This window comes from Stenella coeruleoalba, assembly GCF_951394435.1.
Source record: "Stenella coeruleoalba genome assembly, chromosome: 14".
Classification (NCBI taxonomy): Eukaryota; Metazoa; Chordata; class Mammalia; order Artiodactyla; family Delphinidae; genus Stenella; species Stenella coeruleoalba.
In genome coordinates this window covers 17733331-17746917 of record NC_137160.1, presented here as the reverse complement: position 1 = coordinate 17746917, position 13587 = coordinate 17733331, and the positions used below count along the sequence as shown (strand labels likewise).

The 13587-nt window shown below is 41.0% G+C and overlaps 1 protein-coding gene across 4 annotated transcripts in view; it reads left to right on the top strand.

Annotated features, from left to right (window-relative positions):
• WDR7 (WD repeat domain 7) overlaps window positions 1-13587 on the top strand; it is a 370882-nt gene that overhangs the window by 246489 nt on the left and 110806 nt on the right. For all 4 annotated transcript variants that reach the window (XM_079942515.1, XM_079942514.1, XM_079942512.1 and 1 more), the window contains one exon: window positions 5139-5325. In XM_079942515.1, the coding sequence (XP_079798641.1) occupies window positions 5139-5325 (187 nt within the window). The remainder of the gene's footprint in view (window positions 1-5138; window positions 5326-13587) is intronic.

Here is a 13587-nt window from a genome sequence, read left to right as displayed (position 1 = left end):
AATTCTTTTTCAGGTAGACTGCCTATTTCCTCTTCATTTGTTAGGTCTGGTGGGTTTTTACCTTGCTCCTTCATCTACTGTGTGTTTTTTTGTCTTCTCATTTTGCTTATCTTACTGTGTTTGGGGTCTCCTTTTTGCAGGCTGCAGGTTTGTAGTTCCCATTGTTTTTGGTGTCTGCCCCCAGTGGGTGAGGTTGGTTCAGTGGCTTGTGTAGGCTTCCTGATGGAGGGTACTGGTTCCTGTGTTCTAGTCGGTGGGGCTGGATCATTCTTTTCTGATGGTCAGTGCCATATCTGGTGGTGTGTTTTGGGATGTCTGTGAACCTAGTATGATTTTAGGCAGCCTCTCTGCTAATGGGTGGGGTTGTGTTTCTCTCTTGCTAATTGTTTGGCATGGGGCATCTGGCACTGGATTTTGCTGGCCGTTGGGTGGAGCTGGGTCTTAACTTTGAGACAGAGATCTCTGGGAGAGCTCTCACTGATTGATATTACGTGGGACTGGGAGGTCTCTGTTGGTCCAATGTTCTGAACTCGACTTTCCCATCTCAGAGTCTCAGGCCTGAGCACCAAGATCCTGTCAGCCACACAGCTCAGAAGAAAAGGGAGGAAAAAGGAAAGAAAAAGAATAATAATAAAGTTTTTAAAAGTTTTTAATATAAAAATTATTTAAATGAAAAATAATAATAATTATAAAAAAAAGAAGAGAGCAACCAAACCAATAAACAAACCCACCAATGATAACAAGTGCTAAAGATTAAACTAAGATAAACATAAAAATCAGAAACAAATCAGTCGCAGACAGCAAACCCCAAGTCTACAATTGCTCCCGAAGTCCACCGCCACAATTTTGGGATGACTCGTTGTCTATTCAGGTATTCCACAGGTGCAGGTACATCAAGTTGATTGTGGAGATTTAATCCACTGCTCCTGAGCCTGCTGGGAGAGATTTCCCTTTCTCTTCCTTGTTTGCACAGCTCCTGGGGTTCAGCTTTGGGTTTGGCCCCGCCTCTATATGTAGGTCACCCTCTGGCATCTGTTCCCCACCCAGACAGGATGTGGTTAGAGTGGCAGCTTATTAGGGGGCTGTGGCTCACTCAGGCTGTGGTTCGGGGCGGGGCGGAAGGTGTATGGAATGCGGCGTGAGCCTGCAGCGGCAGCAGCCAGCTTAAAGTTGCAACAGCCCGAGGCGTGCCGTGTGTTCTTCCAGGGAAGTTGTCCCTGGCTCATGGGACCCTGGCGGTGGCGGGCTGCACAGGCTCCTGGGAGGGGAGGTGTGGAGAGTGACCTGTGCTCGCACACAGGCTTCTTGGTGGCGGCAGCAGCAGCCTTAGCGTTCATGCCCGTCTCTGGGGTCTGCGCTGGTAGCCGCGGCTCGTGCCCATCTCTGGAGCTCGTTTAGGCGGTGCTCTGAATCCCCCCTCTTGCGCACCCTGAAACAATGGTTTCTTGCCTCTTTGGCAGATCCAGACCTTTTCCTGGACTCCCTCCCGGCTAGCTGTGGTGCACTAGCCCCCTTCAGGTTGTGTTCACGCAGCCAACCCCAGTCCTCTCCCTGGGATCCAACCTCCGAAGCCCGAGCCTCAGCTCCCAGCCCCCGCCCGCGCCAGCGGGTGAGCAGACAAGCCTTTCGGGCTGGTGAGTGCTGGTCGGCCCCAATCCTCTGTATGGGAATCTCTCTGCTTTGCCCTCTGCACCCCTGTTGCTGCGCTCTCCTCTGTGGCTCCAAAGCTCCCCGCCCCCCACCCACTGCCTGCCTCTGCCAGTGAAGGGGCTTCCTAGTGTGTAGAAAGTTTTCCTCCTTCACAGCTCTGTCCCAGAGGTGCAGGTCCCATCCCTATTCTTTTCTCTCTGTTTTTTCTTTTGCGCTACCCAGGTACGTGGGGAGTTTCTTGCCTTTTGGGAGGTCTGAGGTCTTCTGCCAGCATTCAGTAGGTGTTCTGTAGGAGTTGTTCCACATGTAGATGTATTTTTGATGTATTTGTGGGGAAGAAGGTGATCTACACATCTTATTTCCTCCATCTTGAAGGTCCCGTTGTTCTTGCCCCTTTCTAATCATGACAGCCTAAATGTTGATCTTTCTAAAATGAAAATCTAATCAAACCCCTCATTTGCTTAAAACTTTCCAGTTGTTCCCCATTGTCACCAGAATGAACAAACTCTTAGCATGGCATATAAGGCCCTTTGTGATCAGGCTCTAATAACCTGTGCTGTCGCGTGTCTCACTGTTATATTTCATCCACCTCATCCTCTTCCCTCTTGTCCATCGCCCCAACCTCTTCTCTTTCCACCGACGAACTTTCCAGCCATATTGAACTATGTGTAATCTGTTGGTCTGGTCGTGTTCTCTCTCATCTGATGGTCTTTAGACATGCTATTCTTTCTGCCAAGAATGTTTTCTTTCCATACTCCTCTCCTGTGAGTGACAAAGTTTTACTTAGTCTTTAGGTTTTTGTATAGAGGCCACCTTCCCCTGGAAGCCTTCTTATATCCCTAAGATTGGGTTAAGCGCCCCTTTTAGGTTCTATCTTGATACCTTGTGCTTATAAATGTTTGCTCACCTATATCCTGAGCTACGGTGAATTTTCCTGAGGGAAAGAACTGAGTATTGTTCTCTTGTGTTTCCCCAGCATTTAGTATAATATCAATATAACAATACTCTATAAACAGTTCCTCAGTGAATCTTTGGATGGAAAGTTTGGGACCAAATTGTGGAAAGTGTTGAGTGAATATCAGGCCAATTTGTTGCACTTCTTAATACTGCCACCAGGAGAGTCTTTTACAAAGGACTCAATCGTGATGGCAGGTGGATCCTTCTCCATCTTGGTTACTCAGTGAGGCAATATTCCCCGATTGTGCAGTAGTGGGGCACTTACATAAAATAAGTAAATATGTGCCTTTGTACAAAATTAGATTCTATCTTGAAGAGATTAAAATACAACCTTTATTGGGTACCTAAGGTTTAAGAAAAGTTCTGAGAGATAAAACTTAAAATTCATAAAATTCCGTCACGAGATTTTTTTCTGTTAATAGAGAAGTGCTATCATTGTCTTAATTTTAGCTTTTTCATCACCTTGGCCCATATTGCAGAGCACCTATATTATATGGAGTCATACGACTTCCTAGATGTCAAGAATAACAGGAAAGTGGTAGATATTCTTGACAGTTTGAAATATCATTCTGGCAAACTGGGGCCAGGAGCTGCGTTAGAAGTGTACGTGCAGTAAAGGCAGGTCTCTTATCCATTTTAGGTCCATAATGTGTGCAAAGCATTGTGCTTGGTGGTTTGGGAGATGCAGAGTTATATGAAACATACTTCCTACCCTCAAGGAGCTAACAAACTTGCTGAGGAGAAGGGAAATGCACCAAAATGCTTATATTTAAAGATAACTTGTGAGAAGAGACACATAGGTACTGGCAGAAAATAGAGCATTGGATCTCTTTCTTTCAAGGGGTTTACATTTTTATGATCCACAAACTTGGAACTTTACATATTATATTTACATAGCTAAGTATGAGAGTAAAATTTTCAAATACATGTATGAATGAAGTATGAATTTCTACATGTTTTTCTCAAGGAGGCTTTCCATATCTGTGTACCTTTTTCGTTTATGGCAGGAGTTGTTAACCCAAGGTCCGTGGCCTCCTTGACATCTTTCTGCAGAATTTGGTGGATATGTATGTGTATATAGTTTCCTGAGGAAAGGACTGATGGCTTTCAACAGATTCTTTTTATTTTATTTTTTTATCTTTTAAAAACATTCTATTAGAATCTTTAAGGATTCTGTGACTGAGAAGAAATTCAGAACCACTGTATAGAGAGTGCGTTCACAGACTTGTCTCCGCTTTACAATATCTTTCTTTTCACCCCCATTTCAATCCGTTCTCATTTAACAATTGGCTATAGCATAGCCAATGAGTAAATGCTTTTATTTGTTGAGTGAATTAAATTAAAGTTTATATGCCATGTTCTTAATTTTAAAAACAGACAAGTTCAACATGTTATTCAGAATGAGCCCTGACTGCCCTTCACTGAACACATGCCAGTGAGGGCACCTGGCAGTACACTTCATTGTTTAATTCATTTAACACTCTGGCCCTTCATGAGTGATAGCTATTATTATCCCCATTTTACAGACAAGGAAGCTGAGACTCACTGAGTATCTTCCTAAGCCTGCCCCCTAGTAAGTTATAAAATCAGTTAATACTCTGTCTTGAATCTGAAGCCTCTGTTCCCTTTAACTAGTATGTTATACAGTAATATGATTTATAAACTGTTTTGTTTCTTCCCCTCAAAAACCAACCAAACAAAAAACCCTCTTCTAAGTTGCAGTTTGTTCTTGACAATCCCTGGTGTTTTGTGTTTTTTTAATGTCAAAATGCCTTTGGCAGTAGATGAGCTTTTGTAGCTTAATGACCATTGGCTTAGGTATACAAACGGTTAGCTTGATCTTCAACATAAAGGAATACATATTAATTAAAATCTAGATCATTTCATCAGATTTAGAAGTAATATTGAGCTATTTTTAAAATTGCGTGACAAACTTATGTGAAGAATTTACCAGTACTTGACGTCATTGTCTGCTGTTGGTACACCAGAATGTGGAGGAACAAATATGCTTGTCTGGGGCAGTGGCGGTGTGGAGTGGAGACTTTTGAAAACTACACAATCTACCTTCTCCATCCCTCATGCCTGTTGATAATCATTGCCTGTGATGAGAAGTGTTATTGATGAAGCGTTTCGCATATGAATTCTGTTAGATGCAGAAGAAAGATGAAGAAATACCATCTTACATTATTTGGAAGCATCTTCATTTTGCAGAATGCTGAGTAGGGAGAAACATTGTTTGGAAGTTTAGAATCACTATTATGTTTTGAAATTATATACACTTATTTAAATATAGTTATTATGTAATTACAACACTTTAGAATATGGTATAAAATATGGTAGCCTAACTTATCTCTTTCAAGTACATGGCTAAACAAACTGTAAACTTGAGATCTTTCTATAGTCTTACTATTCAGAGCCCCTTGTCAGTTAAAGTAAATCCAAAGTGGTTTATATTTTGAAAATATGCTTCAAAGAAAACATCACAAAAGTAAAATTACTTTATTGCTCTGCCTTTTATTTTGTAATTTTAGGTAAGGCACTGACATTTCTTCTGCTGCAGCCACCAAGCCCCAAACTTCCTCCACACAGTACGATCCGAAGAACAGCCATTGATCTGATTGGACGTGGTTTCACAGTTTGGGAGCCTTACATGGATGTGTCTGCTGTCCTGATGGGGCTTCTTGAACTTTGTGCTGATGCCGAGAAACAACTTGCCAAGTACACGCTCCATTTCAGTTCATTTGGCTTTTATTGGTTTTGCTTGTTTTGTTTTAGTAGAGGTCATTGATTACTCTTTATAAATTGCATACGGAGAAAAAATAGACAAATATCTCAATATATGAAATTTTGGAAATAGACAATGAAAGGGAGATATGTTTCTGTCATTTTAACACAATTGGGATTTAGCTTTGAGCCAATGAATGATTTATCCGTGGCATAGTTTTAAATATATGTTTATTGTGCCTTGAGGTATCATCAGCTAATAATAATATAAACATATCACATATAAGGAAAATGATATATATAGTTGCTCAAAAATGTTTTACTGATACAATACCTGGCCAGTTTGGGGAATTACTCCTTTGCACTCGTGTTAATTTTTAAACCAACTTTATTGAGGTTTCATTTGCACACAGCAGAGGATCAGCCATAAGGAGGTTGCAGTGGTCCAGGGAGGCAGGGATGAGAATAGAGGAATAAGAAGAGGATCCAAGGCAGTTCCTAAAATGAAACTGGGGCTGGTGATAGAGGTTAGTATTGACTTGAGAACCCAGCCTCCTGATTCCTGGAGGGAGTCTTTTTTGTTTTGTTTTGATGGTATAATACACATCTAACAGGAAATTTACTACCGTATCCCTCTTAAAGGATGCAATTCAGCAACATTCTCTGCATTCACAGTTATGCAGCCATCACCACTACCTAGTTCCCAGTATCAGTCACCCCAAATGGAGACGCCATACCCATTGAGCAGTCCCTTTCCATTCTCCCCTCCCACGGTCCCCTGACAATCAATAATCTGCTTTCTGTCTCTGTGAATTTGCCTATTCTGAATATTTCATATAAATGGAATTATACAGTATGTGGCCACTTAGCATAATGATTCCAAGGTTCATTCATGTTGCAGCATTTTTCAGTACTTTGTTTCTCTTTATAGTTGAACAATATTCCATTCTGTGGATATACCACATTTTATTTACCTATTCATCTGTTGATGGCCATGTGGCTCGCTTCCACTTTGTTTGAACACCTAGTTTTCATTTCTCTTAGGTAGATACCTAAAAGTGGAATTGCTGGGTCATGTGGTAATTCTGTGTTTAGCCTATTGAGGAACCACCAAACTGTTTTCCGTAGCAGCTGCACCATTTTATATTCCTACCAGCAGTGTAGGAATTGTCTTTGCATCCTCGCCAACATTTATCTTCCGGTTTTGTTGTTGCTTTTTTAGTATAGTCATCCTAGTGAGGGTGAATTCCTAGTGGGAGGAATTCTTGAACTGTCCCATGATGCCTCTCTTAATGTACAGGCAGACCTCATTTTACTGTCCTTCACTTTATTGCGTTTCACAGATGCTGTGGGTTTTTTTTTTTTTTTTTTACAAATCAAAGGTTTATGGTAACCCTGCATTGAGCAAGTCTTTTGGCACCATTTTTCCAACAGCATTTGCTCATTCATGACTCTGTGTCTCATTTTTGTAATTCTAGCAATATTTCAAACTTTTTTATTACTATATTTGTTATGGTTGTCTGTAGTCAGTGATCTTTGATGTTATTTTTGTAATTATTGTGACTTTTTTAGCAATAAAGTATTTTTTAGTTAAGGTATGTACATTGTAAAAATACTTAATGATATTGCACACTTAATAGACTACAGTATAGTATAAACATACTTTTTGTATGTTTACTGGGAAGCTAAACAATTCGTGTGCATCGCTTTATTGTGATACTCGCTTTATTGCGCTGCTCTGGAACCGAACCTACAGTATCTTTGAGGTCTGCCTGTAAGTGTTATCACCTCTTTGATTTGTTCAGTGAATGGCATTTCATGCCTATCATTGATAACCTTTTAAAAAACTAGGGTTCTCTGCCCTTCTCTTCATGGTTGCCTCTCTCATATCCCGCAGTTGCCTTATATTCTAGTGTGCTTTGGGCCTGTCGTCTTTCTGCTGGCTGCTCTATGCTCAGAAGTGGAGACCAGAGAAACAACTGAAGCCTAGACTGGAATGCTGTGACTTTGTCCACAGATTGGGCATCCCCAGCCCAAAGTCCCAAGATTGACTGGTAGGGGAAGGGTATTCATTTCAAACCTAAGCAGCTGTCCTCCCCCTTCACCTGCTTCATACTGCCACACTTCCTAAACTTCACCTCTGTGTCTCCCTAGCTATATACCCTTCAGTAAATTACTTCACCTCTCACCTCAGTTCCATTTACAAGTTGGGGCTAATTAAATACCTACTTCATAAGATTGATGTTAAGTGAGTTTATATTTGCCAGGTGCTTAGAAGAGCACTTAGCACATGTTAAGAGATTGAATGGATGTTCCCTATATTGCGGGGGGAGGGGGTATGGATGGTGATGCCATTGTCATTGTCCTAGTGTTCAACAGATGGAAGAGATGCCCGTTTCTAGAATAAACACTTCCACATAGTGACAATCAGGATAGTTTCTGGATGGATACAGGTGGCCTGAAGGTTCTCGATTGACTTAAAGGATTAGGAGGGAATGTGAGCCCATGAGTTGGCAGCAGTCGTAAGAGGCTGGCCTTTGTGCAAAGCCTGGAACGTATTTTCAACCTTTTACCCTCCCCTTGGCTGCAACTGCCATGGACACCCTCCAAGGAGTCAACAGAGTGGCTTCTTTTACCTCAGCTCTCCTGGTTACCTTGAGAAGCCTTTAATATTTTTGATTGTCCAGAATTTTACTTTGACCTAATTTTATAGCCTATTTTCAAATCTGATCAAAAACAATTTCAATAGTATGCAGTCTCGTTTTGTTGCCTGGGAGAAGTAATGGGTTTCTATTTTAGACTAACCATCTAACATTTTGTTTTATTTTGTGTTTAAATAAGTTCACATGAAGCTTATATCAGCAAACATAAAGATGTGCTGTGTTTTATCTACATGGAGTATGTCCACAGACACCAATACTTTAGCTTTCAGTAGGTAATTTAAATCTTGCTATTACATCCTTTTCTGTCATGAAGACTAGTATAACTCTCTACACACAGCTCTGAATAAATGAATGTATCAGCGTGTAGCCTTGAGGAGTCCAATGTAATTTTCATCATGATAAATTGTATAATAAGCAAGAAAATGTTTGCTTATTAATCTATAACAAGATTTAGATTGAAAATGACCTGTTACATCCACGACACACTTGGTACAGGCTGCAGAAGGACTGAGATGGGGCGAGATAGAGCAGCAGGGTGACTGTGCATCTTACCCTCACAGTGCCTGTGGGGCCGCCCTTCTGTGCCCACTTCTCTGTGCACACGATAACACCGCTTGGCCGCCTTGCTGCTGACTGTGATCTTAAGCTTGCTTTATGGAGAAGCTTTTATATTAGGCTTGTGCTTTTTAAAAAGAAAAAAACATAAGCAGTGTTTCCTTCTTTATTTCAATTCTTGTGAGTTTATGAAGGAGGGGGTTCAAGGTAGGGCAGCTCGCTCAGGTTGGTATCTAGTTCTGAGGCATACATGTGATAGCAGAGTTTCTCTCTTTCCTTCTCTCCCCTGTGTTGACATCCTCTGTCAGAGATAACTCCTGAGAGGCCTCCTGAAAAACTGTATATGGCTCAAGACTAATAGAGCATTTTCCCAGAATTAATAATGCTTTTTTTTTTTTTTTTTTTTTTGCGGTACGCGGGCCTCTCACTGTTCTGGCCTCTCCCGTTGCGGAGCACAGGCTCCGGACACGCAGGCTCAGCGGCCATGGCTCACGGACCCAGCCGCTCCGTGGCATGTGGGATCCTCCCGGACCGGGGCACGAACCCGTGTCCCCTGCATCGGCAGGCGGACTCTCAACCACTGCGCCACCAGGGAAGCCCAATAATGCTTTTATTTTAGAAATATGGCTTAGAATTTTATATCTTTGGAATCAAAATAAAACCAGCTGTTTTCCAGTGTTTTCAAACATTTTGCCCAATTTTAAACTACATTTATTAAGTAAGCAAGCATCTATTGAGTAGCTAATATGTGGAAGGGACAGTGTTAGGTACTATATGTAGTGACAAACTTTCATGAAACAAAGACCCTTCACGTGACTTGCAGTCTTACAGGAAAGATAAGATCTTACAGGAAAGAAGGAGAGTAAAAGGTATGGACATTCAGAGCATGGCAGATGAACCACAGGGGTTACCCAGACAGTACCCAAGGAAGAATTTCATCTGAATCTTTCCTGTGAATGATTGTGAGGAGAGGTGGGGAAGAATAACTACGACGTGCAAAAGGACAGACGGGAAAAGCCCAGGCACACCCCAGAGAGGCTGAGGGACAGCTGCACACATAGGGACATGAAACTAAGCATTGTTTTTAGCTAATTTTATTTATTAATTTCTTGCAGAAATTAAACCCTGGGATGCTCCAGTCAAAAACTTGAACATAATTGCCTTACTCATTATCTCTGGGGAATAGAATTGGGTTCAAAGAGAGGATTGGTTTTACCTTTTTCTTTATTAAAAGAGTGTAAAAATGACTGTAAAAGATCATAAAACGAATCTGAGACAGGTGCTTTCTCTTGTCCAGGAAAAGGTGAGGTTCAAACCCAGGTCTCACTGACACCAAAAGCCACGCTCCCACCCCTGTGCCATCTTGCATTTGAAATCTTATACCCAGAGAATTAAAGACCAACAGAGTACTAAATTCAAAACAACCTATTAAAAGGACCTAAAAGAGGTCAATTCAGAATTTTCAGCTTTTTAAAATCTATGTAATGAAATCATTTTCATCAAGAATTTTGTGCCTTCTGGAAACTAGAAGCCCATTTAAATATCAGTAAACTCCTTGACAGCTTGGGCCATGTTTCGATACTATGTGTTTATTCTTATGTATTCAAACACCTGTTATATGATTTGCCTTGTTATTTGCAATAAACATTTAATAAAGTCCTAGAATTTTAGAGACAAAAGTCTTCTTCAACAGCATGCAATCCAGTGCCCTTAATATGCTATTAAGTAAAAATAAGTTGTAGAGATTAAACAACTTGTCTGAGGTTACACTAGTCCTGTGAGAGCTAAGACTGTCACTTAGGTCTCCCGACTCCCATTCTGCTGCTTCCATACTGCATGGTTATGTCACCCTTTATATAATGAGAGATCCACAGGTAGAATTTTACGTGAGGAATTTTTAAGTTAATGGTTATGGGCTGTTTATTCATGAGGGACTGTTTAATTGAAAACGGAAGGCTGCACTTCGTTGAAATCATAGGTTAAGTCATCCCCAGCTGATTGTGAAAATAATAGAAATGTATGCAGTATTATCTTTTTTAAAAATCCATGGATTTTTAGATCAGCATGGTTATGGACATATGGATAAAATGTTAGAAACAGTAGAAAATCCTACTTTTGTTTTATGTAAAAGTACAGAAGAATCCTTGTGCTTTTGTATGTGTTGTGGTCTGTGATTCTGATTCCATTTTCCTAGTTCATGTTGCAGACCTTTACTCTGAAAGAGAACAGTAGAGCAGGGCCGGCCAAGCTGCTGAAGGTGCCAGACTCTCACCTCATACTGCTGTGACTGAGGGATGTGGATGAACTACACAGAGTCCATTGCTTTTCTGTAATATTCACAGTTGCCAAACTTTAAGGGAGAAACATACAGGCATTGGAAACCACACATGCTCTGATAACATAGATAAGCCTTATATGTTGGAAAGACTCTTTCTGGACAATATAAAATAGAGTTGGAGAAAAAAGAATTGACATTTTAACTCAGATCTCAATCATAATTTTTAGATTTGAGAGCCGGAGAGTAAAGATCACATCATACAAACACTAAGGTGCTTTAGGCTTCAATATTTAGATTATTTTTCCTATTCACATGACATTTATTTTTAATAGAAAGTTTATAATTGGAGGAAACCATTTAACTAAATCACGTTGGCATAGATTTTATTCATTGTAAATGTATACAATATATAGGAAATAGGTCTAAAAGATATGCACTTGGAGGAATTGCCACCTTTGAGTTTAGGAAGTGAGTGCCACCTGTGACTTATCAGATTTAGGTCCCACATGACAAAGAGGAATTGCTGATTCCCTATTACATTAAAGACAGTTGTTCATTAAAGACAATTGTTAACACACCTATTTTACCAGGGAGGGGTAGAATGGAATTCCCAGATGATACGTAATTATGTATTTTCAAAATAATTTTAGTCTTTGTTTCAGATGGGGAGTGTTTTCAATGTTCTGTTACTGTTTGTCTTAGTTCACTTGGCCTGCCATAACAAAGCACCACAGACTGGGCTACTTAAACAACAGACATTTATTTTTCACAGTTCTGGAGGCTGGGAAGTTCAAGGTCAAGGTGCTGGTAAGACCTCATTCTGAGGTCTGTTCTCCTGGCTTGTAGGCTCTGCCGTCTTGCTGTGTCCTGACATGACTTCTTTGTGACCAAGATTTGAAGAGAGAAGTAGATCAAGCTCTCTGGTTTCTCTCATAAGGGCACTAATCCCATCACAAGGGCCCCACCTTCATGCCCTTATCTAACTCTAATTATCTCCTAGAGGCCTGTCTCCATATACCATCACATTGAGGCTTAGGGCTTCAACATCTGAATTTTAGGGAGACACAAGCACTCAGTCCATAATCGTGTTGACTGTGATTTGCAGGTTATCCTATGAAAGTTGTGTTCCCCCCACCCTGAATATTCCCTTATGGTGTTCCATAACTTGACAGATGGGTGAAGTCTGACAATTGTAGACAGTGACATTTAACTGAGGTGGTCTTACATGTAAGTTTTAAAAAGCTTTTACTGCCATGGAGTAAGGGTTAGAACAGGATTTAATGAGCAGTCAAGTAAGGATTGAGCTTGGCCTGAGTGGACTATTTTCTATTCATGGTTTTTATTTATAATATCTATCATCTCTGGTATTTCATATTGAATGTGTATACTGATATGCTGAGTAAAACTGAGAGTATGTCATATCATATTTTTCAGAATAAAGACTGAAACAAAGACCACCCTATAAACCTATGTAACAGATGATCTGCATAAGAGCCAGATAAGCAGGATCAGGTGAAAAGAGTGAGTTCTGTGTTTACATCCAGATTCCAGAATAAGGCAGACATCCCCTTTAATTTCAAGGCCTCTGATAGTATGATCCTTCCTTTTCAGTTAGAATTCCACATTAAAATATATCACACACCCAGTACACTTTTGACTTTCAAGATAACTACATGCAGAATTAGACTTTGTCTGTTGGGACCACCAGATCAATTACTTTGACTTCATTTCTTGGTCAATTCAGTCGAATAACTGGCTTAAGTGATTTTTTTTTTTCCTGCTGCATTTGCCAGGTAATTTCATTTACCTTCATTTAACTATTGAGCTACCACTATGTCCAAGGGCTGTACTAGGCACATTGCAGGGGGTAGGGGGTGGTACACAGGATTAGAAGGCATGGTCCTAACCTGTTTATTGGTTCACAGTATAAAACTAGTTCAGAATGAGGGTCAGTGCTAAGGGCCCGGAATGAACAGGTTTTGTCGTTGGTTGTTTTTGTTTCAATAGATGGTAATTGAGTGCTGTAGCAATTGCAGAATACCACGTGGGCTTCCACAAGAATTGAACAGAGGGGAGGGAGGAGAGTGTGCTAGTGAGGAAAGGGGTAGCAGAGAAGCTTAGCAAAATACTACGATTAAAAGAGGAATCGAATTTTAGGGACCAGCTTTGAAATTAGTCTGGCCTCGGGAGCATGGGTGTGGAAATGACTGAGTTATAAATTAGCAAAACAAGATTATGGAGGGCCTGGAATCTCCAGCCAAGGAGTTTAAGATTTTTCTAAGCACTAGGACCCAGTGCGGTTTTTAAGCAGGTTAACCATGAAATAAAGTTGGTGCTTTGGGAAGATTACTCTGGCAGGGGTGCATTCAAGAGGCTGCAGACAGGAGAGACAAGGTTTCTCTTCTGCCCCTGTTGCCTGGGCGACTCCTTTCTGTTATCACGCTCACAGCCCACCCGCTTGTGCACTGTGGATGCTTTGACGGTCACTGCAGAGCCCTGACCTCAGAGCAAGAGCTGCTTCCACATTCTGAAGTCCTGCCCTCAGACTGCCAGACACTGATGACAGGAATCACTCAAATGCACACGTTGGTGCCTCTACAGATTGTTGGGTGGTCCAGCTTCCCAACAGCTGGAATCCAACGGGCAGCACTTTTCTATGTCTTTGGTTTGCTTCCTTCCCCATTACCCCCACTTTATCACTTTTCTTCCTATAAGAAGTTTGCCAATTTCCCCAGATTCACGAGGTCATTTGCTGAGGAG